The sequence below is a fragment of the Salvelinus alpinus genome, chromosome 16, assembly GCF_045679555.1.
Source record: "Salvelinus alpinus chromosome 16, SLU_Salpinus.1, whole genome shotgun sequence".
Lineage (NCBI taxonomy): Eukaryota > Metazoa > Chordata > Actinopteri > Salmoniformes > Salmonidae > Salvelinus > Salvelinus alpinus.
In genome coordinates, this window is record NC_092101.1 from 56,187,345 (window position 1) to 56,213,101 (window position 25,757).

Sequence of the window (25,757 nt, forward strand, 5' to 3'; positions counted from 1 at the left end):
TAGAGACGACACAACACAGCTACGTCCCAAACTGGTACGTAGTAGAGACGACACAACACAGCTACGTCCCAAACTGGTACGTACTAGAGACGACACCACGCAGCTACGTCCCAAACTGGTACGTAGTAGAGACGACACCACGCAGCTACGACTCAAACTGGTACGTAGTAGAGACGACACCACACAGCTACGACCCAAACTGGTACGTAGTAGAGACGACACCACACAGCTACGTCCCAAACTGGTACGTAGTAGAGACGACACCACACAGCTACGTCCCAAACTGGTACGTACTAGAGACGACACCACACAGCTACGTCCCAAACTGGTACGTACTAGAGACGACACCACACAGCTACGTCCCAAACTGGTACGTACTAGGGACGACACCACACAGCTACGTCCCAAACTGGTACGTAGTAGAGACGACACAACACAGCTACGTCCCAAACTGGTACGTAGTAGAGACGACACCACACAGCTACGTCCCAAACTGGTACGTACTAGAGACGACACCACACAGCTACGTCCCAAACTGGTACGTAGTAGAGACGACACCACACAGCTACGTCCCAAACTGGTACGTAGTAGAGACGACACCACGCAGCTACGACCCAAACTGGTACGTACTAGAGACGACACCACACAGCTACGACCCAAACTGGTACGTACTAGAGACGACACCACACAGCTACGTCCCAAACTGGTACGTACTAGAGACGACACCACACAGCTACGTCCCAAACTGGTACGTAGTAGAGACGACACCACACAGCTACGTCCCAAACTGGTACGTAGTAGAGACGACACCACACAGCTACGTCCTAAACTGGTACGTAGTAGAGACGACACCACACAGCTACGTCCCAAACTGGTACGTACTAGAGACGACACCACGCAGCTACGTCCCAAACTGGTACGTACTAGAGACGACACCACACAGCTACGTCCCAAACTGGTACGTACTAGAGACGACACCACACAGCTACGTCCCAAACTGGTACGTACCAGAGACGCCACCACACAGCTACGTCCCAAACTGGTACGTAGTAGAGACGACACCACGCAGCTACGTCCCAAACTGGTACGTACTAGAGACGACACCACGCAGCTACGTCCCAAACTGGTACGTAGTAGAGACGACACCACGCAGCTACGTCCCAAACTGGTACGTACTAGAGACGACACCACGCAGCTACGTCCCAAACTGGTACGTAGTAGAGACGACACCACACAGCTACGTCCCAAACTGGTACGTACTAGAGACGACACCACGCAGCTACATCCCAAACTGGTACGTACCAGAGACGACACCACGCAGCTACGTCCCAAACTGGTACGTAGTAGAGACGACACCACACAGCTACGTCCTAAACTGGTACGTAGTAGAGACGACACCACACAGCTACGTCCCAAACTGGTACGTAGTAGAGACGACACCACACAGCTACGTCCCAAACTGGTACGTACTAGAGACGACACCACACAGCTACGTCCCAAACTGGTACGTACTAGAGACGACACCACGCAGCTACGTCCCAAACTGGTACGTACTAGAGACGACACCACACAGCTACGTCCCAAACTGGTACGTACTAGGGACGACACCACACAGCTACGTCCCAAACTGGTACGTACTAGAGACGACACCACACAGCTACGACTGGTACATACTAGCACTACCTCTCTGTGGATGTATTTCTGAGACTCCTGGTACTATAATAATGTACCATAATGGGGTTTTCTGAGTCTCTCCTGGTACTGTACATGTGGTTTTAGATTGGCTATAGAACTGTTAAACTGTTAACGTGGTGTATCTGATCTGTGTTGGATACAGGTGAAGGTGCTTCTGGGTCACCGTGTGGTCCAGGTGGCTTGTGGGAGTAGAGATGCCCAAACTCTAGCCCTGACAGATGAAGGTACTTGTGTGTCTGTATTTGTGTTTGTCTTTGAATAGATAACCAGGTGTCGTTACCCTGCAGTGCTCTGAGCTGTGATCTCTCCTTCTTCCCTCCTCAGGCCTGGTGTTCTCCTGGGGCGATGGGGACTTTGGGAAGCTGGGTCGGGGGGGCAGCGAGGGCTGTAATATCCCCCAGAACATCGAGAGGCTGAATGGGCAGGGAGTCTGTCAGATAGAGTGTGGGGCTCAGTTCTCCCTGGCTCTCACCAAGTCTGGAGTGGTCTGGACATGGTAAGATCACATTTTATTAGTCACAGACACGTATTTGGCAGATGTTATTGCTGGTGTAGCGAAATGGTCGTGGACAGCTGAGTAGGATTACGAAACATCCTGAAAAAGTGAGAATTTCTGGAATCAGCAAGGAATCAGCAGGGAATCCTTTAACCTGGAACTGGGATTTCTTCAGGAAAGTTTCAGGAATTTTACTACCCTACAGCTGATGACATAAGCCCTGTTCTAATATGTATGCTGCATAGTTAATGAGTGTATACTACATACTATTAGTTCATTTTAGTATACTGTAAACGAACGGTGTCCTTTCAGCCGAGTGTACTAGCACTTCGCCTGTCTACCGGAAGTTGATACTCTTGCTATGCAACTTATTGCCAGTTTGTAATACTACATATTTCTCCCGAGTGGCGCAGCAGTCTAAGGCACTGCATCTCAGTGCAAGAGGCGTCACTGCAGTTCCTGGTTCGTATCCAGGCTGCATCACATCCGGACGTGATTGGGAGTCCCATAGGGCGGTGCACAATTGGCCCAGAGTCGTCCGGGTTTGGCCGGGGTAGGCCGTCATTGTAAATAAGAATTTGTTCTTAACTGACTTGCCTAGTTAAATGTAAAAAAATAAAATAACAATGTCCATTGAGCACGCTCAGCGACTAAACCACTAAGTTAAGAATGACGTGAAAAGTCAAGTGAATAGACGTAGGGTAGTTAGTTAGGTAGCAGATAGTTAATATACTGGCAAGTTTGATATATTAGTAGCCAACTAATGTTCGGTAGCTAGCTAACAAGCAACTGCTGTAATGATATGCCATGTGGTTTTAAAGGCTAGCGTAGCTAACAAATTGTCAGCCAACGTAGCGTGTAATGTAACTTATTTGGAAAGTGATTTGTTTTTTATTACATTGCTCAACGTTCTTGACATTTGTCATAATTATAATTTGCTAGGCCTGGATTTTAAATAAGAATTTGTTCTTAACTGACTTGCCTACTTAAATAATTTTTATTGTATTTTTTAAATGTATATACAAAAAGTAAATATCCATTGCTTTAATTAATTATGACAAATGTTAAGAACATGACCAATGTAATAAAAAAACAAATGACTTTTCAAATAAGTTACATTACACTCTATGATGGAGAGGTCTTGGACCGGGCTGGCCTTCTCCGGGAGGAAGAGCAGCTCTGTCTTGTCGAGGTTGAGCTTGATGTGGTGGACCGACATCCAAGTTGAGATATCTGCCAGGCACGCAGAGTGTCATCCGCATAGCAGTGATAGGAGAGACCATGTGGGGATATGACAGAGCTGAGTGACTTGGTGTATAGAGAGAAGAGGAGAGGTCCATCCTCATAAGAGAGACCATGTGAGGATATGACAGAGCTGAGTGACTTGGTGTATAGAGAGAAGAGGTCCATCCTCATAGCAGTGATAGGAGAGACCATGTGAGGATATGACAGAGCTGAGTGACTTGGTGTATAGAGAGAAGAGGAGAGGGCCTAGAACGGAGCCCTGGGGGACACCAGTATTAAGAGAACATGGTGCAGACAAAGATCCTCTCCACGTCACCTGGTAGGAACGGCATGTCAGGTAGGATGCAATCCAAGAGTGTGCAGAGCCTGAGACGCCCGGCCCTGAGAGGGTGGAGAGGAGGATCTGATAGAGTCTGAGACACCCAGCCCTGAGAGGGTTGAGAGGAGGATCTGATGGTTCACTGTGTCGAAGGCAGTGGATAGATCTAGGAGGATGAAAACAGAGGAGAGAGAGTCAGCTTTGGCGGTGTGGAGAGCCTCCATGACACAGACGAGCAGTCTCGGTTGAGAGACCCGTCAAGGTCAAGAAGATCGTTTTGAGAGCGATAATGAGTGAGTTGATCAGATATAGCACGCTCAAGTGTTTTGGAAAGAAGGGATACAGGTCTAGTTTGATGAGTTGAGTGTTGGCTTCTTGAGGAGGGGAGCAACTTGGTCCATTTTGAAGTCAGAGGGGACGCAGCCAGTGGTCAGGGATGAGGGAAGTGAGGAATGGGAAAAGGTCTCCAGAGATGGTCTGGAAAGGGAGGAGGGGATGGGGTCAAGCGGGCAGGTTGTTGGGTGGCCGAACATCACTAGAGAGACTGAAGAACTAACATGAATTGCTAATTGCTTAGCAGAGGTGGAGAGCACAGCTCCCTGTACTAATTACTGATTGCCCTAGGAGAGGTGAATCCACTCCCTCTCCAATACAGCCACTGATTACCAACACAAGTCACTAATCGCGCTGTCCCTTGATCCTGGTTGACGTGTCAACAACTATTTGCAAATGATGAGCAGTCAGCAGTTCACACACCAAGTAGCCCACTGGGAAGACAGGCAGCACTTAAAGTAGAAGGCCCTAGCTAGCAAAAAGACAGGACTAGACCACAACAGATATGCATTGGTTTAGTACAGATCCGTTTGGCTCAATGATGAGACATGAGAGAGCTGTTAGCTGGTGTTAGCTAGCTACTTGTCGTCACTCTAAACTCTGACAAACAGAGTTGTGACTTTTGATTGGTAGAAGATTATTCTGTTCTGATTCCAGATTTGAATAGCAGAGAAGTAGACAAAGATTTAATAGACTGGTTAGCTGACAACGTCACGAAAGCGATGTGCACTTCAAAGGGGCAGAAGGCCTTGTGGTTCTGGGTGTCTATCTAGCAACGATGACGAGAAACTGCCATGTGGTGAATCGTAAGTGGCTGGTTTCAGCTGGTTTTTGATACCATGTCTTGTCTTGAGGTGGTTTGACTGATGTCACATTCTATGCTAATATAATATTTGCTAGCTAACGAACAACTGTAACAAGACAACAATTGCTGTAAAATAAATTCATTAGGCCCTAATCTATGGATTTCACATGACTGGGAATACAGATATGCATCTGTTGGTCACAGATGCCTTAAAAATAATGGGCCTTTGTGCATTCAAATTGCCATCAATAAAATGCAATTGTGTTCGTTGTCCGCAGCTTATGCCTGCCCATACCGTAACCTTAGCCACCATGGGGCACTCTGTTCACAACGTTCACATCAGCAAACCGCTCGCCCACATGACGCCATACACATGTTCTGAAGCTGTGAGGCCGGTTGGATGTACTGCTACATTCTCTAAAACGACGTTGGAGGCGGCTTATGGTAGAGAAATTAACATTACATTCTCTGGCAACAGCTCTGGTGGACATTCCTGCATTCAGCATGCCAATTGCCCGCTCCCTCAAAACTTGAGACGTCTGAGGCATTGTGTTGTGTGACAAAACATTTTAGTGGCCTTTTTTGTCCCCAGCACAAGGTGCACCTGTGTAATGATCATGCTGTTTAATCAGCTTCTTGATATGCCACACATGTTAAGTGGATGGATTAACTTGGCAAAGGAGAAATACTCACTAACAGGAATGTAAACAAACTTGTGCAAAACATTTGAGAGAAATAAGGTTTTTGTGCGTATGGAACATTTCTGCTATCTTTTATTTTTCAGCTCATGAAACATGGGACCAACACTTTACATGTTGTGTTTATATTTTTGTTCAGTGTAAAATAACGTTAGGTTATTATCGGAAGATGTCATCATCTATACCTTTTTGTTGGGAAAGTGGTTAAAGTAGCTGCTTTGTTTACAGTGAATAGAATGTTGGGAGAGATGATGTCACTCTGGAACCTTTTAGAATGCTGAGGAAATGCCATGAAAGTGGATGGAAGACAGAAAGTTGAATAGTTTAAAAAGTAGAAAATATATCCCAAAAATTGTATGCACACACTTTTAAAGTTTAAAGGGTGTTTTTAGCTTGAATGGTGTAAGAGGAGTAATGTTGTAAAGAATAATAATAACAACTATAAAGCCAAAATAATTCATGCAATATCTACAGTGTGGCTGCTGTCGCAAGTCCCGCTACTAAGTGGTGCAGTTTTCGCACATTAACAACGCAGTCCCCTGAACAAGGGAAGGTGGTTACATTAACAAAAAAATATATAAACAGTCAGGAAAATAAGATTATGTCCCTCCAACTCAAATCTGGACCTCGAAGCCAGTGGACACCAGGTGGATGCAATTAGTTATCAGGTAGAAGAGAAAAGCAACAGGCTCTGGACCTGGCAGGGTCAGAGTTGACTACCCCTGGTTTATGTGATGTTCTACCCAGGGATAAAGGGGAATAACTGTCTGTTTCTCAACCAGGGGTAAAGGGGACTACTTCCGTCTGGGCCACGGGACAGACGTCCATGTGCGTAAGCCTCAGATGGTGGAGGGGCTGAGGGGGAAGAAGATTATCCATGTGGCCGTGGGGGCGCTGCACTGCCTGGCTGTCACCGAGACTGGACAGGTGGGTACTGGCCTCCACGCCTCCTCCACATCAGACACCAGGCTAGGCCTCCTCCACATCAGACACCAGGCTAGGCCTCCTCCACATCAGACACCAGGCTAGGCCTCCTCCACATCAGACACCAGGCTAGGCCTCCTCCACATCAGACACCAGTCAAACATTTCTGTTTGCTTTGCTTTGTCGTTATGGGGTATTGGGTGTAGATTGAGGGGGGAAAAAACAATTTAAACAATTTTAGGCTGTAACGTAACAAAATGTGGAAAAAGTCAAGTGGTCTGATTACTTTTCGAATGTACTGTACAACCCATATTTATGTTTATTTATTTTCCCTTTTGTACTTTAACTATTTGCACATTGTTACAACACCATATATATATACTATGACATTTGAAATATTATTTTAGAACATTTGTGAGTAATGGTTTACTTTTCAGTTTTTATTGTTTATTTTACTTTTTGTTTATTATACATTTCACTTGCTTTGGCAATGTTAACATATGTTTCCTATGCCAATAGAGCCTTTTTTTAATTGAATTGAGAGAGAGAGCGAGAGATGTTTGAAGGAGAGAAAGAGCTGACCTTAATGTCTGTCAGTTAGGGTTCTTAGAAAGAGAGGCTGAATTTTAAACCGAACACTTGGGGCACTCGGTATGCACATTCCTGAGGCAATCGAGTCTGTCCCGAGCTCACTGGCATGGGAAACTCTGATGGCCCAGAATAGTTTATTCAATGTTTCAAGTTTACTACTGCATTCTTCGGGCCGGACCCGGTTGATAGTTGGTACAATGTTTCAAGTTTGTTGTAGAAAGATGAATGCGATTTAAATTATTATAATTTAAATTAAGCTGTTCCACGAAAATGTGCGAATGAAAATCATAATCTAATCTACATATTAATTAATATTAATAATCTACATCGGTAGAAATGGTAAATCAATTGTCATTCCACGTGAAACAGGTTGCCGACTCCTGGTGTAGCCTTTTACCGGAAACTTCAGGAGCGTAACGTCTGAATCTGCGGGAGGAGGACTAATCCACACGTTTCTTCTGGTTATCTTGATCTCTGGCTCCCTCTTGAGTCATTCGCTTTCTTAATTATTTCATCAAACTGTCCACTTAAAGCATCAGACAAGCTCAGTGCAAATAGTTTTATTAAACGTATAATATGTGTCTATATATGGAAAAATACCCGTTTATAAATTGAGGAAGAACAGACGACTCTCGGTCGTGGACAGCCCTGATATATCAGATATATCTGATGCAGGAGGGATGTTGTTTTGTTCATCAGAGTACGCGTTAGTGTCTGCCTACATGCTACAAGACACGTCGTGGGAGACGATGCGCGGAAATGGATTTAGAATAGGACGTCTCATTGTCTCAATGTTAATTTTGACCAAAACACTTTCGGACTCGAGTGATCACTTATGAACACATCAGCAAGCGGCCACTCGATAACGGGCCAAGTGTTCGGTTTCAGATTCAGCTGTAGAGATGTGAGAGAGGGAGGTGTGCTAGTATCTGTAAGTGTCTCTGTACTGTTCCACCAGGTGTTTGCGTGGGGGGACAACGACCATGGCCAGCAGGGTAACGGGACCACCACGGTGAACAGGAAGCCCACCCTGGTTCAGGGTCTAGAGGGACAGAAGATCACCCGTGTTGCCTGTGGCTCCTCCCACAGCGTCGCCTGGACCACCGTAGATGTCACCACCCCCTCTGTCCACGAGCCTGTCCTCTTCCAGACCGCCAGGGACTCTCTAGGGGCATCTTACTTAGGTAACCTAACCCTAACCTCTATACAGCTAGTAACCCTAACCCTCCTCATATCTAGGTAACCTAACCTCTATACAGCTAGTAACCCGAACACTAACCCTCCTCATATCTAGGTAACCTAACCTCTATACAGCTAGTAATCCGAACACTAACCCTCTGCATAACTAGGTAACTGTATAACAGTCACATTTAACATACTTTTAAAGAGGACTTATAGCAAGAAAAACACCTGCAACGTAGTAGGTGATGTGTCAATGAAATAATGTATTTTTAAAATCCAGCACAAACACATCAACATAAATGGTATGCTTCAGAAAGAATACAATACAAAATAATATCATTTCAATGCATTATTTTAACAAACACATATTCCACATCACAATGACCCAATAACCTTATTTAACGTTTTGTTTTGGTTAAGTTCAAATTCAGTTTCGGCTATATTAGCCTATTGGGACGCACCTAACCAGGAAATGATTAGTCTATAAGTCCCGTCTTTTCCCATGTCGATTCCCATTAGTTTATTCAGTTCATAGTCGTTTGACATTCAAATCAAATTCCCCCCATAAAATAAACGGTAAGCCGACTGTGGATGATCTCCAGAAACGGTAAGGAAAAAAGGATGGATCTCACCGGAGTTTGGAAGGCGCGTCCTCGTTCATTAAAATTTTTCCGCGATCCCTTTTGTAAATCCACAACAAGGAAATAATCTGACAGGCCAGGAACACGATCACAGTGCCAACAGGAAATCCAAACCACGGATGGCACGGACTGCGCTTAGCAGGCGGCAGTTTTCTTCTCTCAATTTGAAACTGGTGCCGCTGAGGTTTATTGGTGTCTTCGTATCGCAGGTAGGCTACAGCAGGTAGGCTACAGCAGGTAGGCTACAGCAAAACACGCCTCTCTGGATTACCACCAAGCAACCTCCAAGATGCGAAGAAGAGTCTTTCGCCATCCAAGATGGCCGCCCAGTGGAAGGTCGTGAAAGTAATCTAGAAACCAGTCCGCAAGGCCCTTGGGTACCACAAGTTGATATGATATTGCCTGTTCCTTCAACAGGGATCCTCCTGTACAGGATTTCTTGGAGTACTTTGAATCCAATTTGATCTGGACACTCACTGGAAGCTTCTTTGTTCTACCTAAGGTCACTGACCTCTTGGTCCTGAGCTTCAGCAATCTCAGCGAGAGAGGTGGGACGGATAGAAAGGCTGTGATTGGTGGTGACAGCAACGCTAGTTGGCTTGCTGATGGAGCCACTGCTCTGGACAGAAAATCAGGAACACTGTTTCTGATGGCCTTTCTGGTAATGCACTCTGAACTGAAGGTGCAACTTCCAGCGTGTGAGCCGGCAAAGACGTCTTGAGGCTGTTGAACACCCATGTAAGTGCTGAGTGATCAATACATCAACTCAACCCCCTCAAGATAATGACCCCGCTTTTCCACAGCCCACACGCCTTTTCCCATGTTTGAGAAGTTGTATTCGGCTCCTTTAATTGCCACGTGAGGCATATGCAATGATTCTTTCTCCACCTTTCGTCTGAGTGAAGACAGCACCATAACCTACATCACTGGCGTCCGTTTGGACTTGGAAAGCCTGCGATAGGTCTGTCTGAGCCAACACTGGCGTCCGTTTGGACTTGGAAAGCCTGCGATAGGTCTGTCTGAGCCATCACTGGCGTCCGTTTGGACTTAGAAAGCCTGCGATAGGCCTGTCTGAGCCAACACTGGTGCGTTAACAAGAACCTGCTTCAACTGCTCAAAACTCTTCTGTTGTTCCCAAAAGCATCATTTGGCGATTGGCTGTGTAGGCTATATGACGCACGTACATTTAAGCCCTAAATATCTCTCTCTACATAACTCTAATCCTCGTACTGAGGTAATCTTTCTCTCTACATAACCCTAACCCTCGTACCGAGGTAATCCATCTCTCTACATAACCCTAACCCTCGTACCGAGGTAATCCATCTCTCTACATACAGTACAGGAGCTACAACTGACTTGGGTTAGGATAGGACTCAGGTCTGGCTTGGGTTAGGATAGGACTCAGGTCTGGCTTGGGTTAGGATAGGACTCAGGTCTGGCTTGGGTTAGGATAGGACTCAGGTCTGGCTTGGGTTAGGATAGGACTCAGGTCTGGCTTGGGTTAGGATAGGACTCAGGTCTGGCTTGGGTTAGGATAGGACTCAGGTCTGGCTTGGGTTAGGATAGGACTCAGGTCTGGCTTGGGTTAGGATAGGACTCAGAGCTGGCTTGGGTTAGGATTGGACTCAGAGCTGGCTTGAGTTAGGATAGGACTCAGGTCTGGCTAGGATTAGGATAGGACTCAGGTCTGGCTAGGGTTAGGATAGGACTCAGGTCTGGCTAGGGTTAGGATAGGACTCAGGTCTGGCTTGGGTTAGGATAGGACTCAGGTCTGGCTTGGATTAGGGTTAGAACAGGACTCAGGTCTGGCTTGGGTTAGGATAGGACTCAGGTCTGGCTTGGGTTAGGATAGGACTCAGGTCTGGCTTGGGTTAGGATAGGACTCAGGTCTGGCTTGGATTAGGGTTAGAACAGGATTTAGGTCTGGATTGGATTAGGGTTTATAACAGGATTTAGGTCTGGCTTGGGTTAGGATAGGACTCAGGTCTGGCTTGGGTTAGGATAGGACTCAGGTCTGGCTTGGATTAGGGTTAGAACAGGTCTCAGGTCTGGCTTGGATTAGGGTTAGAACAGGACTCAGGTCTGGCTTGGATTAGGATAGGACTCTGGTCTGGCTTGGGTTAGGATAGGACTCTGGTCTGGCTTGGGTTAGGATAGGACTCAGGTCTGGCCTGGATTAGGGTTAGAACAGGACTCAGGTCTGGCTTGGATTAGGGTTTAGAACAGGACTCAGGTCTGGCTTGGATTAGGATAGGACTCAGGTCTGGCTTGGATTAGGATAGGACTCAGGTCTGGCTTGGATTAGGATATGACTCAGGATGAGGCTGGGGTTTGGTGAAATACCACTTTTTGCATCGAGTGCTGAATATTAAATATTTACATATTGTTGTATGCGTTTCCTGTGTATTCCAGGCGTCCAGTCAGACAGTGACTCCTCGGCGGTGAACAATAAGTTGAGTGGCCACAGTAATGGTGTTAGACCCAACCGCCCCTCTCTGGCTAAAATACTACTGTCTCTGGATGGGAACCAGGCCAAGCAACAGGCCCTGTCCCATGTCCTCTCAGCCCTACAGATCATGTATGCCAGGTAAGACTCCTGATTGGTGCCCTGATTTAATGTGTGTTGTATTGGCGATGTCAGGGATGCTGTGATTGGTGCCCTGATTTAATGTGTATTGTTGATGTCAGGGATGCTGTGATTGGTGCCCTGATTTAATGTGTGTTGTATTGTTGATGTCAGGGATGCTGTGATTGGTGCCCTGATTTAATGTGTGTTGTATTGTTGATGTCAGGGATGCTGTGATTGGTGCCCTGATTTAATGTGTGTTGTATTGTTGATGTCAGGGATGCTGTGATTGGTGCCCTGATTTAATGTGTGTTGTATTGTTGATGTCAGGGATGCTGTGATTGGTGCCCTGATTTAATGTGTATTGTTGATGTCAGGGATGCTGTGATTGGTGCCCTGATTTAATGTGTGTTGTATTGTTGATGTCAGGGATGCTGTGGTTGGTGCCCTGATTTAATGTGTATTGTATTGTTGATGTCAGGGATGCTGTGATTGGTGCCCTGATTTAATGTGTGTTGTATTGTTGATGTCAGGGATGCTGTGATTGGTGCCCTGATTTAATGTGTATTGTTGATGTCAGGGATGCTGTGATTGGTGCCCTGATTTAATGTGTGTTGTATTGGCGATGTCAGGGATGCTGTGGTTGGTGCCCTGATGCCAGCTTGTATGATGGTCCCCATGGAGTGCCCCCCCCCTGACTCATCCTCAGCATCCAGCCCCTCTGAGTCAGAGGGGCCCCCTGTTCCCACAGAGGTGGAGGAGAGGGTCAGCCCTAACCCCTGGCAGACAGACAAGAATGGAGAGGTAAGGAACCCCTAGTCCCTACCCCCTACCCCTAGTCCCTACCCCCTAGTCCCTACCCCCTAGTCCCTACCCCTAGTCCCTACCCCCTAGTCCCTACCTCCTGGCAGACAGACAAGAATGGAGAGATGAGGAACCCTTGCCTCTAGTCCCTAACCCCTAATCCCTAGCCCCGACCCACTAGTCCCTAGTCCCTACTCCCTAGCCCCAACCCACTAGTCCCTAGTCGGACTCCCTAGCCCCGACCCACTAGTCCCTAACCCCTACTCCCTAGCCCCGACCCACTAGTCCCTAGTCCCTAACCCCTACTCCCTAGCCCCGACCCACTAGTCCCTAATCCCTACTCCCTAGCCCTGACCCACTAGTCCCTAACCCCTACTCCCTAGCCCCGACCCACTAGTCCCTAGTCGGACTCCCTAGCCCCGACCCACTAGTCCCTAGTCCCAACTCCCTAGCCCCGACCCACTAGTCCCTAATCCCTACTCCCTAGCCCCGACCCACTAGTCCCTAGTCCCTAGCCCTGACCCACTAGTCCCTACTCCCTAGCCCCGACCCACTAGTCCCTAGTACCTAACCCTGACCCACTAGTCCCTAACCCCTACTCCCTAGCCCCGACCCACTAGTCCCTAGTCCCTAACCCTGACCCACTAGTCCCTAACCCCTACTCCCTAGCCCCGACCCACTAGTCCCTAGTCCCTAGCCCTGACCCACTAGTCCCTAATCCCTACTCCCTAGCCCCGACCCACTAGTCCCTAGTCCCTAACCCTGACCCACTAGTCCCTAACCCCTACTCCCTAGCCCCGACCCACTAGTCCCTAGTCCCGACCACTAGTCTAATATTAGTGTTTTATACAATGTTGCCAGTTGGTTAGCACCAGTTTGGGGCGGACCAGGTTAATATTTGATACACTGTTGCCAGTTGGTTAGCACCAGTTTGGGGCTGGACCAGGTTAATATTTATACAATGTTGCCAGTTGGTTAGCACCAGTTTGGGGCTGGACCAGGTTAATATTTTATACAATGTTGCCAGTTGGTTAGCACCAGTTTGGGGCTGGACCAGGTTAATATTTATACAATGTTGCCAGTTGGTTAGCACCAGTTTGGGGCTGGACCAGGTTAATATTTTATACAATGTTGCCAGTTGGTTAGCACCAGTTTGGGGCTGGACCAGGTTAATATTTTATACAATGTTGCCAGTTGGTTAGCACCAGTTTGGGGCGGACCAGGTTAATATTTTATACACTGTTGCCAGTTGGTTAGCACCAGTTTGGGGCGGACCAGGTTAATATTTTATACAATGTTGCCAGTTGGTTAGCACCAGTTTGGGCTGGACCAGGTTAATATTTTATACACTGTTGCCAGTTGGTTAGCACCAGTTTGGGGCGGACCAGGTTAATATTTTATACAATGTTGCCAGTTGGTTAGCACCAGTTTGGGCTGGACCAGGTTAATATTTTATACACTGTTGCCAGTTGGTTAGCACCAGTTTGGGCTGGACCAGGTTAATATTTTATACAATGTTGCCAGTTGGTTAGCACCAGTTTGGGCTGGACCAGGTTAATATTTTATACAATGTTGCCAGTTGGTTAGCACCAGTTTGGGGCTGGACCAGGTTAATATTTTATACAATGTTGCCAGTTGGTTAGCACCAGTTTGGGGCGGACCAGGTTAATATTTTATACAATGTTGCCAGTTGGTTAGCACCAGTTTGTGCTGGACCAGGTTAATATTTTATACAATGTTGCCAGTTGGTTAGCACCAGTTTGGGCTGGACCAGGTTAATATTTTATACACTGTTGCCAGTTGGTTAGCACCAGTTTGGGCTGGACCAGGTTAATATTTTATACAATGTTGCCAGTTGGTTAGCACCAGTTTGGGGCTGGACCAGGTTAATATTTTATACAATGTTGCCAGTTGGTTAGCACCAGTTTGGGGCTGGACCAGGTTAATATTTATACAATGTTGCCAGTTGGTTAGCACCAGTTTGGGCTGGACCAGGTTAATATTTTATACAATGTTGCCAGTTGGTTAGCACCAGTTTGGGGTGGACCAGGTTAATATTTTATACAATGTTGGTTAGCACCAGTTTGGGCTGGACCAGGTTAATATTTATACAATGTTGCCAGTTGGTTAGCACCAGTTTGGGGCTGGACCAGGTTAATATTTATACAATGTTGCCAGTTGGTTAGCACCAGTTTGGGGCTGGACCAGGTTAATATTTTATACAATGTTGCCAGTTGGTTAGCACCAGTTTGGGGCTGGACCAGGTTAATATTTTATACAATGTTGCCAGTTGGTTAGCACCAGTTTGGGGCTGGACCAGGTTAATATTTTATACAATGTTGCCAGTTGGTTAGCACCAGTTTGGGGCTGGACCAGGTTAATATTTTATACAATGTTGCCAGTTGGTTAGCACCAGTTTGGGGCTGGACCAGGTTAATATTTTATACAATGTTGCCAGTTGGTTAGTACCAGTTTGGGCTGGACCAGGTTAATATTTTATACAATGTTGCCAGTTGGTTAGCACCAGTTTGGGGCTGGACCAGGTTAATATTTTATACAATGTTGCCAGTTAGTTAGCACCAGTTTGGGCTGGACCAGGTTAATATTTTATACACTGTTGCCAGTTGGTTAGCACCAGTTTGGGCTGGACCAGGTTAATATTTTATACAATGTTGCCAGTTGGTTAGCACCAGTTTGGGCTGGACCAGGTTAATATTTTATACAATGTTGCCAGTTGGTTAGCACCAGTTTGGGGCTGGACCAGGTTAATATTTTATACAATGTTGCCAGTTGGTTAGCACCAGTTTGGGGCGGACCAGGTTAATATTTTATACAATGTTGCCAGTTGGTTAGCACCAGTTTGTGCTGGACCAGGTTAATATTTTATACAATGTTGCCAGTTGGTTAGCACCAGTTTGGGCTGGACCAGGTTAATATTTTATACACTGTTGCCAGTTGGTTAGCACCAGTTTGGGCTGGACCAGGTTAATATTTTATACAATGTTGCCAGTTGGTTAGCACCAGTTTGGGGCGGACCAGGTTAATATTTTATACAATGTTGCCAGTTGGTTAGCACCAGTTTGGGGCTGGACCAGGTTAATATTTATACAATGTTGCCAGTTGGTTAGCACCAGTTTGGGCTGGACCAGGTTAATATTTATACAATGTTGCCAGTTGGTTAGCACCAGTTTGGGGTGGACCAGGTTAATATTTTATACAATGTTGGTTAGCACCAGTTTGGGCTGGACCAGGTTAATATTTATACAATGTTGCCAGTTGGTTAGCACCAGTTTGGGGCTGGACCAGGTTAATATTTATACAATGTTGCCAGTTGGTTAGCACCAGTTTGGGGCTGGACCAGGTTAATATTTATACAATGTTGCCAGTTGGTTAGCACCAGTTTGGGGCGGACCAGGTTAATATTTATACAATGTTGCAGACAGGCCATGCATAGCCAATGTGATTTATAGGATATTTATTTTTATCAGGATATTTTCTACCTGCAGGCTGCACTGTTGTTGTTTGTTGGCTTTATGTAGACTATTTTTACATGTTGACAATGTCAATAGAAGTTACTTTTTAGATTTGTATCATTTTCCTTTAGATATAATTTTGATTGATTTTGAGATATGTAGATTTTATTATAATTGAAATGAAACTGTTCCACGAAAATGTGCGTATGAAATGTGATATAACTGGCACACAGATCAGTATAAATGGATAACTTGCAACTCCACATGGAAAAGCCTGCTGGCCGCTGGCCCAGCCTCTTACCTGTAACTTCAGGAACAACAGAATCTGCGAAGGCAGAAGGAGGACGGGGGTCAGAACAGGTTTAGTTCTTCTGGTTATCTTGATCTCTGGATCCCTCTTTAGTAATTTGCATGTCTTCATTTTTAATCTCAGTGCTTAAAGCATCAGACCAGCAGTGTAGTTGATACATACAGTACATACAGTGTAGTTGATTTATTAACACAGAGTGCGTCTATACATGAAAAAATACACGTAAAAAGAACATAGGACTCTCGGTCGATCAAGATTTTTTTTTAGTCCTCGGTTGCAACTCTCACTACCGAGTTCCAAACTGCCTCTGGAGGCAACGTCAGTACCAGAATTGTTCTGTCTGGAGCTTCATGAAGTGGAAACGCGTTTTCTGGAGTGATGAATCACGCTTCACCATCTGGCAGTCTGATGGATTCATCTGGGTTTGGTGGATGCCAGGAGAACGCTACCTGCCCCAATGCATAGTGCCAACTGTAAAGTTTGGTGGAGGAGGAATAATGGTCTGGGGATGTTTTTCATGGTTCAGGCCCCTTAGTTCCAGTGAAGGGAAATCTTAACGCTACAGCATACAATGACATTCTAGACGATTCTGTGCCTCCAATTTTGTGGCAAAAGTTTGGGGAACAAATTCTTGAACTTATTTAGACTTGCCTTTACAAAGGGGTTGAATACTTATCGACTCAAGACTTCAACGCTTTTTTAAATTTTAAATTTCAGAGTTTCTCTCGCGACCCCATATTCAAATCGTCAACCCACCACATTGTGTTGCGACCCCTAGTTTGGAGTCCCCTACCCCTTAACTTCAAACCCTGAGGACTTTATTTATCCCCAATGTAGAAGATCTGAGAGGATTGTCTCATGAAGAAGATCTCAGAGGCTAATAGATACATCTGTTCCTTGTTCTGTCACCAGGTGACCTCCTCAGAGGATGCTGTCACCCCCTCATCAGCTGTGACCCCGTCTACTGCTGCTTCCTCTCGACCTTTCATCCCGGTCACGGACGACCCCGGAGCCGCTAGCATCATCGCAGAGACCATGACCAAAACTAAAGAGGTGAGCTCTACCCCCTCCCAGTGACTGGCCCTCTACCCCTCCCAGTGACTGGCCCTCTACCCCCTCCCAGTGACTGGCCCACCTCTCTACCCCCTCCCAGTGACTGGCCCTCTACCCCCTCTCAGTGACTGGCCCACCTCTCTACCCCTTCCCAGTGACTGGCCCACCTCTCTACCCCTTCCCAGTGACTGGCCCACCTCTCTACCCTCTCCCAGTGACTGGCCCACCTCTCTACCCTCTCCCAGTGACTGGCCCACCTCTCTACCCTCTCCCAGTGACTGGCTCTCTACCCCCTCCCAGTGACTGGCTCTCTACCCCCTCCCAGTGACTGGCCCTCTACCCCCTCCCAGTGACTGGCCCACCTCTCTACCCCCTCCCAGTGACTGGCCCACCTCTCTACCCCCTCCCAGTGACTGGCCCACCTCTCTACCCCCTCCCAGTGACTGGCCCACCTCTCTACCCCCTCCCAGTGACTGGCCCACCTCTCTACCCCCTCCCAGTGACTGGCCCACCTCTCTACCCCCTCCCAGTGACTGGCCCACCTCTCTACCCCCTCCCAGTGACTGGCCCTCTACCCCCTCCCAGTGACTGGCCCACCTCTCTACCCCCTCCCAGTGACTGGCCCACCTCTCTACCCCCTCCCAGTGACTGGCCCACCTCTCTACCCCCTCCCAGTGACTGGCCCTCTACCCCCTCCCAGTGACTGGCACACCTCTCTACCCCCTCCCAGTGGCTGGCCCACCTCTCTACCCCCTCCCAGTGACTGGCTCTCTACCCCCTCCCAGTGACTGGCTCTCTACCCCCTCCCAGTGACTGGCCCACCTCTCTACCCCCTCCCAGTGACTGGCCCTCTAAACCCTCCCAGTGACTGGCTCTCTACCCCCTCCCAGTGACTGGCTCTCTACCCCCTCCCAGTGACTGGCCCTCTACCCCCTCCCAGTGACTGGCTCTCTACCCCCTCCCAGTGACTGGCTCTCTAACCCCTCCCAGTGACTGGCCCTCCTCTCTAACCCCTCCCAGTGACTGGCCCACCTCTCTACCCCCTCCCAGTGACTGGCTCTCTACCCCCTCCCAGTGACTGGCCCTCTACCCCCTCCCAGTGACTGGCTCTCTACCCCCTCCCAGTGACTGGCTCTCTAACCCCTCCCAGTGACTGGCCCTCCTCTCTAACCCCTCCCAGTGACTGGCCCACCTCTCTACCCCCTCCCAGTGACTGGCTCTCTACCCCCTCCCAGTGACTGGCTCTCTACCCCCTCCCAGTGACTGGCCCTCTACCCCCTCCCAGTGACTGGCTCTCTACCCCCTCCCAGTGACTGGCCCTCTAACCCCTCCCAGTGACTGGCTCTCTAACCCCTCCCAGTGACTGGCCCTCCTCTCTAACCCCTCCCAGTGACTGGCCCACCTCTCTACCCCCTCCCAGTGACTGGCTCTCTACCCCCTCCCAGTGACTGGCTCTCTACCCCCTCCCAGTGACTGGCCCTCCTCTCTAACCCCTCCCAGTGACTGGCCCTCCTCTCTAACCCCTCCCAGTGACTGGCCCTCCTCTCTACACCCCTCCCAGTGACTGGCCCTCCTCTCTAACCCCTCCCAGTGACTGGCCCTCTACCCCCTCCCAGTGACTGGCCCACCTCTCTACCCCCTCCCAGTGACTGGCCCACCTCTCTACCCCCTCCCAGTGACTGGCCCACCTCTCTACCCCCTCCCAGTGACTGGCCCACCTCTCTACCCCCTCCCAGTGACTGGCCCACCTCTCTACCCCCTCCCAGTGACTGGCCCACCTCTCTACCCCCTCCCAGTGACTGGCCCACCTCTCTACCCCCTCCCAGTGACTGGCCCACCTCTCTACCCCCTCCCAGTGACTGGCCCACCTCTCTACCCCCTCCCAGTGACTGGCCCACCTCTCTACCCCCTCCCAGTGACTGGCCCACCTCTCTACCCCCTCCCAGTGACTGGCTCTCTACCCCCTCCCAGTGACTGGCCCTCCTCTCTAACCCCTCCCAGTGACTGGCCCTCCTCTCTAACCCCTCCCAGTGACTGGCCCTCCTCTCTAACCCCTCCCAGTGACTGGCCCTCCTCTCTAACCCCTCCCAGTGACTGGCCCTCCTCTCTAACCCCTCCCAGTGACTGGCCCTCCTCTCTAACCCCTCCCAGTGACTGGCCCTCTACCCCCTCCCAGTGACTGGCCCACCTCTCTACCCCCTCCCAGTGACTGGCCCACCTCTCTACCCCCTCCCAGTGACTGGCCCACCTCTCTACCCCCTCCCAGTGACTGGCCCACCTCTCTACCCCCTCCCAGTGACTGGCCCACCTCTCTACCCCCTCCCAGTGACTGGCCCACCTCTCTACCCCCTCCCAGTGACTGGCCCACCTCTCTACCCCCTCCCAGTGACTGGCCCACCTCTCTACCCCCTCCCAGTGACTGGCCCACCTCTCTACCCTCTCCCAGTGACTGGCTCTCTACCCCCTCCCAGTGACTGGTCCACCTCTCTAACCCCTCCCAGTGACTGGCCCACCTCTCTACCCCCTCCCAGTGACTGGCCCACCTCTCTACCCCCTCCCAGTGACTGGCCCACCTCTCTACCCCCTCCCAGTGACTGGCCCACCTCTCTACCCCCTCCCAGTGACTGGCCCACCTCTCTACCCCCTCCCAGTGACTGGCCCACCTCTCTACCCTCTCCCAGTGACTGGCCCACCTCTCTACCCCCTCCCAGTGACTGGCCCACCTCTCTACCCCCTCCCAGTGACTGGCCCACCTCTCTACCCTCTCCCAGTGACTGGCCCACCTCTCTACCCTCTCCCAGTGACTGGCTCTCTACCCCCTCCCAGTGACTGGTCCACCTCTCTACCCCCTCCCAGTGACTGGCCCACCTCTCTACCCCCTCCCAGTGACTGGCCCACCTCTCTACCCCCTCCCAGTGACTGGCCCACCTCTCTACCCCCTCCCAGTGACTGGCCCACCTCTCTACCCCCTCCCAGTGACTGGCCCACCTCTCTACCCCCTCCCAGTGACTGGCCCACCTCTCTACCCCCTCCCAGTGACTGGCCCACCTCTCTACCCCCTCCCAGTGACTGGCTCTCTACCCCCTCCCAGTGACTGGCCCACCTCTCTACCCCCTCCCAGTGACTGGTCCACCTCTCTAACCCCTCCCAGTGACTGGCCCACCTCTCTACCCCCTCCCAGTGACTGGCCCACCTCTCTACCCCCTCCCAGTGACTGGCCCACCTCTCTACCCCCTCCCAGTGACTGGCCCACCTCTCTACCCCCTCCCAGTGACTGGCCCACCTCTCTACCCCCTCCCAGTGACTGGCCCTCTACCCCCTCCCAGTGACTGGCCCTCTACCCCCTCCCAGTGACTGGCCCACCTCTCTACCCCCTCCCAGTGACTGGCCCTCTACCCCCTCCCAGTGACTGGCCCACCTCTCTACCCCCTCCCAGTGACTGGCCCTCTACCCCTCCCAGTGACTGCCTCTACCCCCTCCCAGTGACTGGCCCACCTCTCTACCCCCTCCCAGTGACTGGCCCACCTCTCTACCCCCTCCCAGTGACTGGCCCACCTCTCTACCCCCTCCCAGTGACTGGCCCCCCTCTCTACCCCCTCCCAGTGACTGGCCCACCTCTCTACCCTCTCCCAGTGACTGGCCCACCTCTCTACCCTCTCCCAGTGACTGGCCCACCTCTCTACCCTCTCCCAGTGACTGGCTCTCTACCCCCTCCCAGTGACTGGTCCACCTCTCTAACCCCTCCCAGTGACTGGCCCACCTCTCTACCCCCTCCCAGTGACTGGCCCACCTCTCTACCCCCTCCCAGTGACTGGCCCACCTCTCTACCCCTTCCCAGTGACTGGCCCACCTCTCTACCCCCTCCCAGTGACTGGCCCACCTCTCTACCCCCTCCCAGTGACTGGCCCACCTCTCTACCCCCTCCCAGTGACTGGCTCTCTACCCCCTCCCAGTGACTGGTCCACCTCTCTACCCCCTCCCAGTGACTGGTCCACCTCTCTAACCCCTCCCAGTGACTGGCCCACCTCTCTACCCCCTCCCAGTGACTGGCCCACCTCTCTACCCCCTCCCAGTGACTGGCCCACCTCTCTACCCCCTCCCAGTGACTGGCCCACCTCTCTACCCCCTCCCAGTGACTGGCCCACCTCTCTACCCCCTCCCAGTGACTGGCCCACCTCTCTACCCCCTCCCAGTGACTGGCCCACCTCTCTACCCCCTCCCAGTGACTGGCCCACCTCTCTACCCCCTCCCAGTGACTGGCTCACCTCTCTACCCCCTCCCAGTGACTGGCTCTCTACCCCCTCCCAGTGACTGGCCACCTCTCTAACCCCTCCCAGTGACTGGCCCACCTCTCTACCCCCTCCCAGTGACTGGCCCACCTCTCTACCCCCTCCCAGTGACTGGCCCACCTCTCTACCCCCTCCCAGTGACTGGCTCACCTCTCTACCCCCTCCCAGTGACTGGCCCTCTAATCCTGGTTAGATGATGCTGTTAGAGGTCTCATCTTCTTGTCTTTACAGTACGGTGAGTGTTTGGTTCCATCAGTAATGGAACCTGTAACCCTCGCGGTTCCATCAGTAATGTTATTCTTGTGGTTCTCTTGCAGGACTCGGAGTGTCCGAATAAGACTGGAGCTCCAGAACCTCAGTACCTGGACGAGTTCACCAGTCTGCTGGTACCTGATGATACCAGGGTGATGGTGGACCTGCTGAAGCTGGCGGTGTCTGTCCGCTCTGGGGAGAAGGGCAAGGAGGTGCTGTCTGCTGTGCTGTCTGGGATGGGGACTGCCTACCCACAGGTAGAGTACACGATGCATAGCAGGCACGGCAGGACACGCGCACGCACGCACACACACACACACACACACACACACACACACACACACACACACACACACACACACACACACACACACACACACACACACAGATACGGACTAGAGCTGGGACGATAAACCGAAAATGACTTACACCGACATTGTCTTCTTACCTAAGCATTTTCCTTACATCGGTCATTTTCTGTGGTTTTGCTACACGATGGTCATGTAGATTGTTTTAAAACTGTTATTTGGTCGACAGTAATATATACATTATGCTGATTCCTGCTGTGAAAGTATCTGCCTGTCCCTGTTTGGCTATCGGCTAATCTCCTCCTTACTGACTCACTTCCTCTCCCCACTGTGACATGTTACTGACTCACTTCCTCTCCCCACTGTGACATGGAGATGTTACTGACTCACTTCCTCTCCCCACTGTGACATGGAGATGTTACTGACTCACTTCCTCTCCCCACTGTGACATGGAGATGTTACTGACTCACTTCCTCTCCCCACTGTGACATGGAGATGTTACTGACTCACTTCCTCTCCCCACTGTGACATGGAGATGTTACTGACTCACTTCCTCTCCCCACTGTGACATGGAGATGTTACTGACTCACTTCCTCTCCCCACTGTGACATGGAGATGTTCCTGACTCACTTCCTCTCCCCACTGTGACATGGAGATGTTACTGACTCACTTCCTCTCCCCACTGTGACATGTTACTGACTCACTTCCTCTCCCCACTGTGACATGGAGATGTTACTGACTCACTTCCTCTCCCCACTGTGACATGGAGATGTTACTGACTCACTTCCTCTCCCCACTGTGACATGGAGATGTTACTGACTCACTTCCTCTCCCCACTGTGACATGTTACTGACTCACTTCCTCTCCCCACTGTGACATGTTACTGACTCACTTCCTCTCCCCACTGTGACATGGAGATGTTACTGACTCACTTCCTCTCCCCACTGTGACATGGAGATGTTACTGACTCACTTCCTCTCCCCACTGTGACATGTTACTGACTCACTTCCTCTCCCCACTGTGACATGGAGATGTTACTGACTCACTTCCTCTCCCCACTGTGACATGGAGATGTTACTGACTCACTTCCTCTCCCCACTGTGACATGGAGATGTTACTGACTCACTTCCTCTCCCCACTGTGACATGGAGATGTTACTGACTCACTTCCTCTCCCCACTGTGACATGGAGATGTTACTGACTCACTTCCTCTCCCCACTGTGACATGGAGGTGTTACTGACTCACTTCCTCTCCCCACTGTGACATGGAGATGTTACTGACTCACTTCCTCTCCCCACTGTGACATGGAGATGTTACTGACTCACTTCCTCTCCCCACTGTGACATGGAGATGTTACTGACTCACTTCCTCTCCCCACTGTGACATGGAGATGTTACTGACTCACTTCCTCTCCCCACTGTGACATGGAGATGTTACTGACTCACTTCCTCTCCCCACTGTGACATGGAGATGTTACTGACTCACTTCCTCTCCCCACTGTGACATGGAGATGTTACTGACTCACTTCCTCTCCCCACTGTGACATGGAGATGTTACTGACTCACTTCCTCTCCCCACTGTGACATGGAGATGTTACTGACTCACTTCCTCTCCCCACTGTGACATGGAGATGTTACTGACTCACTTCCTCTCCCCACTGTGACATGGAGATGTTACTGACTCACTTCCTCTCCCCACTGTGACATGGAGGTGTTACTGACTCACTTCCTCTCCCCACTGTGACATGGAGATGTTACTGACTCACTTCCTCTCCCCACTGTGACATGGAGGTGTTACTGACTCACTTCCTCTCCCCCCACTGTGACATGGAGGATGTTACTGACTCACTTCCTCTCCCCACTGTGACATGGAGATGTTACTGACTCACTTCCTCTCCCCACTGTGACATGGAGATGTTACTGACTCACTTCCTCTCCCCACTGTGACATGGAGATGTTACTGACTCACTTCCTCTCCCCACTGTGACATGGAGATGTTGCTGACTCACTTCCTCTCCCCACTGTGACATGGTAGATCTGTGTACCGTACTCACTTCCTCTCCCACACTGTGACATGGAGGTGTTACTGACTCACTTCCGTCTCCCCACTGTGACATGCCGATGGTACACACACACACTGCCGCTGGACACACTACGACATGCCGATGTGACACACACTACACTTCCGTCTCCCCACTGTGACATGGAGATGTTACTGCACTCACTGCCGTCTCCCCACTGTGACATGGACGATGTTACTGACTCACTTCCGTCTCCCCACTGTGACATGGAGGTGGTACTACACTCACTTCCGCTGGCCCCACTGTACACGAGCCGTGGACACACTTACACTTACAGCCGATGGTACTTTTTATCCACATCACACAGCTCGTGGACACACTCACACAGCCGCGGACAGTACACACAGTCGCGGACTTATCACTATCACACAGCACGTGGACATCTACTGACACGTAGATCCGTGGACACACACACAGCCGTGGACACACACACAGCCGTGGACACACACACACAGCCGTGGACACACACACACAGCCGTGGACACACACACACAGCCGTGGACACACACACACAGCCGTGGACACACACACAGCCGTGGACACACACACACCGCCGTGGACACACACACACAGCCGTGGACACACACACACAGCCGTGGACACACACACACAGCCGTGGACACACACACAGCCGTGGACACACACACCGCCGTGGACACACACACACAGCCGTGGACACACACACACCGCCGTGGACACACACACACAGCCGTGGACACACACACACCGCCGTGGACACACACACACAGCCGTGGACACACACACACAGCCGTGGACACACACACAGCCGTGGACACACACACAGCCGTGGACACACACACACAGCCGTGGACACACACACCGCCGTGGACACACACACCGCCGTGGACACACACACACAGCCGTGGACACACACACACAGCCGTGGACACACACACACCGCCGTGGACACACACACACCGCCGTGGACACACACACACCGCCGTGGACACACACACACCGCCGTGGACACACACACACAGCCGTGGACACACACACACGCCGTGGACACACACACCGCCGTGGACACACACACCGCCGTGGACACACACACAGCCGTGGACACACACACAGCCGTGGACACACACACACCGCCGTGGACACACACACACCGCCGTGGACACACACACACCGCCGTGGACACACACACACCGCCGTGGACACACACACACAGCCGTGGACACACACACAGCCGTGGACACACACACACCGCCGTGGACACACACACACCGCCGTGGACACACACACACCGCCGTGGACACACACACACAGCCGTGGACACACACACCGCCGTGGACACACACACCGTCGTGGACACACACACAGCCGTGGACACACACACCGCCGTGGACACACACACACCGCCGTGGACACACACACACAGCCGTGGACACACACACAGCCGTGGACACACACACACCGCCGTGGACACACACACACAGCCGTGGACACACACACACCGCCGTGGACACACACACCGCCGTGGACACACACACACAGCCGTGGACACACACACAGCCGTGGACACACACACACACCCGTGGACACACACACACAGCCGTGGACACACACACACAGCCGTGGACACACACACCGCCGTGGACACACACACAGCCGTGGACACACACACACAGCCGTGGACACACACACACCGCCGTGGACACACACACACAG

At 50.7% G+C, this 25,757-nt stretch overlaps 1 protein-coding gene across 12 annotated transcripts in view; it reads left to right on the forward strand.

Moving 5' to 3' along the window:
- herc2 (HECT and RLD domain containing E3 ubiquitin protein ligase 2) overlaps nt 1-25,757 on the forward strand; it is a gene marked incomplete at its 3' end in the record, with an annotated part of 169,836 nt that overhangs the window by 113,286 nt on the left and 30,793 nt on the right. For all 12 annotated transcript variants that reach the window (XM_071346645.1, XM_071346646.1, XM_071346652.1 and 9 more), the window contains 8 exon segments: nt 1,838-1,919; nt 2,020-2,191; nt 6,374-6,518; nt 8,065-8,290; nt 11,342-11,516; nt 12,128-12,299; nt 16,995-17,135; nt 21,742-21,933. In XM_071346645.1, coding sequence (XP_071202746.1) covers nt 1,838-1,919; nt 2,020-2,191; nt 6,374-6,518; nt 8,065-8,290; nt 11,342-11,516; nt 12,128-12,299; nt 16,995-17,135; nt 21,742-21,933 — 1,305 coding nt within the window.